We start from the raw sequence: 3,313 nt of genomic DNA, 5'->3' as shown, positions 1-3,313 counted from the left end.
TCACAAAAAGCAGAAATAGAGATAAAATGAATCACTAACCTTTGATGATCTTCATCAGATGACACTCATAGGACTTCATGTTACACAATACATGTATGTTTTTTTTCGGTAAAGTTCATATTTATATCCAAAAATCTGAGTTTACATTGCCGCGTTATGTTCAGTAGTTATAAAACATCCGGTGATTTTGCAGAGAGCATCAATTTACAGGAATACTCATCATAAACATTGATAAAAGATACAACTGTTATGCATGGAATTTTAGATACACTTCTCCTTAATGCAACCGCTGTGTCAGATTTCAAAAAAGCTTTACGAAAAAAGCAAACCATGCAATAATCTGAGTCGGCGCTCAGAGCCCAATCAAGACAAACAGATATCCGCCATGTTGGAGTCAACAGAAGAAATAGCATTATAAATATTCACTTACCTTTGATCTTCATCAGAATGCACTCCCAGGAATCCCAGTTCCACAATAAATGGTTGTTTTGTTCGATAATGTCCATCATTTATGTCCAAATTCCTCCTTGTTGTTCTAGCGTTCAGTACACAATCTAAACTCACGACGCACGTGCAAGTTCAGCGGAAAGTAGGGACGAAAAGTCCAAAAAGTTATATTACAGTCCGTAGAAACATGTCAAACGAAGTATGGAATCAATCTTTAGGATGTTTTTAACATAAATCTTCAATAATGTTCCAACCGGATAATTCCTTTGTCTGTAGAATTGCAATGGAACAGAGCTCGCTCTCACGTGAACGCGCGAGACTGAGCTCATGGCTCTCTGGCAGACCTCTGACTCATCCCCCCCCCTCCTTCACGGTAGAAACATCAAACAAGGTTCTAAAGACTGTTGACATCTAGTGGAAGCCTTAGGAAGTGCAATATGACCCCATAGACACTGTGTATTCGATAGGCCAAGAGTTGAAAAACTACAAACCTCAGATTTCCCACTTCCTGGTTGGATTTTTTATCAGGTTTTTGCCATATGAGTTCTGTTATACTCACAGACGTCATTCAAACAGTTGTAGAAACTTCAGAGTGTTTTCTATCCAAATCTACTAATTATATGCATATTCTAGCTTTTATGGCTGAGTAGCAGGCAGTTTCATTTGGGAACGCTTTTCATCCAAAATTCCCAATGCTGCCCCCTACCCTAGAGAAGTTAAGCCATTTTGACACAACTTTGGAAGTATGCTTGGGGTCATTGTTCATTTGGAAGACCCATTTGCGACCAAGCTTTAACTTCCTGACTGATGCCTTGAGATGTTGCTTCAATATATCCACATAATTTTCTATCCTCATGATGCCATCTATTTTGTGAAGTGCACCAGTTCCTCCTACAGCAAAGCACCCCCACAACATGATGCTGCCACCCCCGTGCTTCACGGTTGGGATGGTGTTCTTCGGCTAGCAAGCATCCCCCTTTTTCCTCCAAACATAACGATGGTCATTATGGCCAAACAGTTCTATTTTTGTTTCATCAGACCAGAGGACATTTCTCCAAAAAGTACGTTCTTTGTACCCATGTGCAGTTGCAAACCGTAGTCTGGCTTTTTTATGGCGGTTTTGGTGCAGTGGCTTCTCCCTTGCTGAGCGGCCTTTCAGGTTATGTCGATATAGGACAAATTTTACTGTGGATATAGATACTTTTGTACCTGTTTCCTCCAGCATCTTCACAAGGTCCTTTACGCCTGAAGGTACCACGTTCATCTGCACAAACAAACAATAGTACCCAAGTATAAACACCATGGGACCACGCAGCCGTCATACCGCTCAGGAAGGAGACGCGTTCTGTCTCCTAGAGATGAACGTACTTTGGTGCGAAAAGTGCAAATCAATCCCAGAACAACAGCAAATATAATATATATCTCTCCAGGTGGCAGCCTACTCTGGTCAGAGGAACCTGAAGGATCTGGTTCAGTTTATAATATAGTATATATCTCTCCAGGTGGTAGCCTACTCTGGTCAGAAGAACCTGAAGGATCTGGTTCAGTTTATAATATAGTATATCTCTCTCCAGGTGGTAGCCTACTCTGGTCAGAGGAACCTGAAGGATCTGGTTCAGTTTATAATATAATATATATCTCTCCAGGTGGTAGCCTACTCTGGTCAGAGGAACCTGAAGGATCTGGTTCAGTTTCTGGAGAAAGAGATGGAAAGAGCCAAGATGGACAGGGCCCAGGTATGTCACCTTTAACCCCTGACCTCTCCTCTAACCCCTCACCTCTCACTCGCCCCTAACCTGTAACCTTCATGTGGAGAAAGAGATGGAAAAAGTCACCTTTCCTGACCTCTAACCCCTGATCTCTCCTAACCCGTGACCTCTCCTAACCCCTGACCCATCTCCTGACCCCTAACCTCTCACCTCTGAGAGGTCTGTCTCTTAAAGAGGACATGTCTCTGTTTTACTGTGTCTCTGTCTCTTAAAGAGGACATGTCTCTGTTTTACTGTGTCTCTGTCTCTTAAAGAGGACATGTCTCTGTTTTACTGTGTCTCTGTCTCTTAAAGAGGACATGTCTCGGTTTTACTGTGTCTCTGTCTCTTAAAGAGGACATGTGTCTGTTTTACTGTGTCTCTGTCTCTTAAAGAGGACATGTGTCTGTTTTACTGTGTCTCTGTCTGTTAAAGAATACTTGTCTGTTTTTAATACTGTCTATCTCTCTCTCTCCCTCCCTCTCTTTCTGTCTCTCTGTCTCTCTCTCTCTCTCTCTCTCTCTCTCTCTCTCTCTCTCTCTCTCTGTCTCTCTGTCTCTCTGTCTCTCTCTCTCTCTGTCTCTAGGAGGAGGAGGATCGGAGGAAGTACATTGAGGCTCAGAAAGCTATTGAGGCCAAGGAAGCAAAAGAAGCCAAAGAGTCTAAACAGGAACTGTAGTGTGTTTACCTGTAGTATAAAACCTGTAGTTATAGTAGCTGTAACCTAGTAGTATAAAACCTGTAGTTATAGTAGCTGTAACCTAGTAGTATAAAACCTGTAGTTATAGTAGCTGTAACCTAGTAGTATAAAACCTGTAGTTATAGTAGCTGTAACCTAGTAGTATAAAACCTGTAGTTATAGTAGCTGTAACCTAGTAGTATATAACCTGTAGTTATAGTAGCTGTAACCTAGTAGTATATAACCTGTAGTTATAGTAGCTGTAACCTAGTAGTATATAACCTGTAGTTATAGTAGCTGTAACCTAGTAGTATATAACCTGTAGTTATAGTAGCTGTAACCTAGTAGTATATAACCTGTAGTTATAGTAGCTGTAACCTAGTAGTATAAAACCTGTAGTTATAGTAGCTGTAACCTAGTAGTATATAACCTGTAGTTA

At 41.1% G+C, this 3,313-nt stretch overlaps 1 protein-coding gene across 1 annotated transcript in view; it reads left to right on the top strand.

The window, feature by feature from the left end:
- The window catches only part of LOC139568451 (protein disulfide-isomerase-like), a 40,021-nt gene extending 36,917 nt beyond the window's left edge, over positions 1-3,104 (top strand). The window contains exons 10-11 of the mRNA XM_071390273.1: positions 2,094-2,183; positions 2,782-3,104. Of these exons, the coding sequence (XP_071246374.1) occupies positions 2,094-2,183; positions 2,782-2,874 (183 nt within the window). The 3' untranslated portion in view covers positions 2,875-3,104. The remainder of the gene's footprint in view (positions 1-2,093; positions 2,184-2,781) is intronic.
- Positions 3,105-3,313: the final 209 nt, after the last annotated feature.

This window comes from Salvelinus alpinus, chromosome 2, assembly GCF_045679555.1.
Source record: "Salvelinus alpinus chromosome 2, SLU_Salpinus.1, whole genome shotgun sequence".
Lineage (NCBI taxonomy): Eukaryota > Metazoa > Chordata > Actinopteri > Salmoniformes > Salmonidae > Salvelinus > Salvelinus alpinus.
Note: the sequence above shows the minus strand (reverse complement) of the source record. Positions and strands in the feature narration are given on the sequence as shown.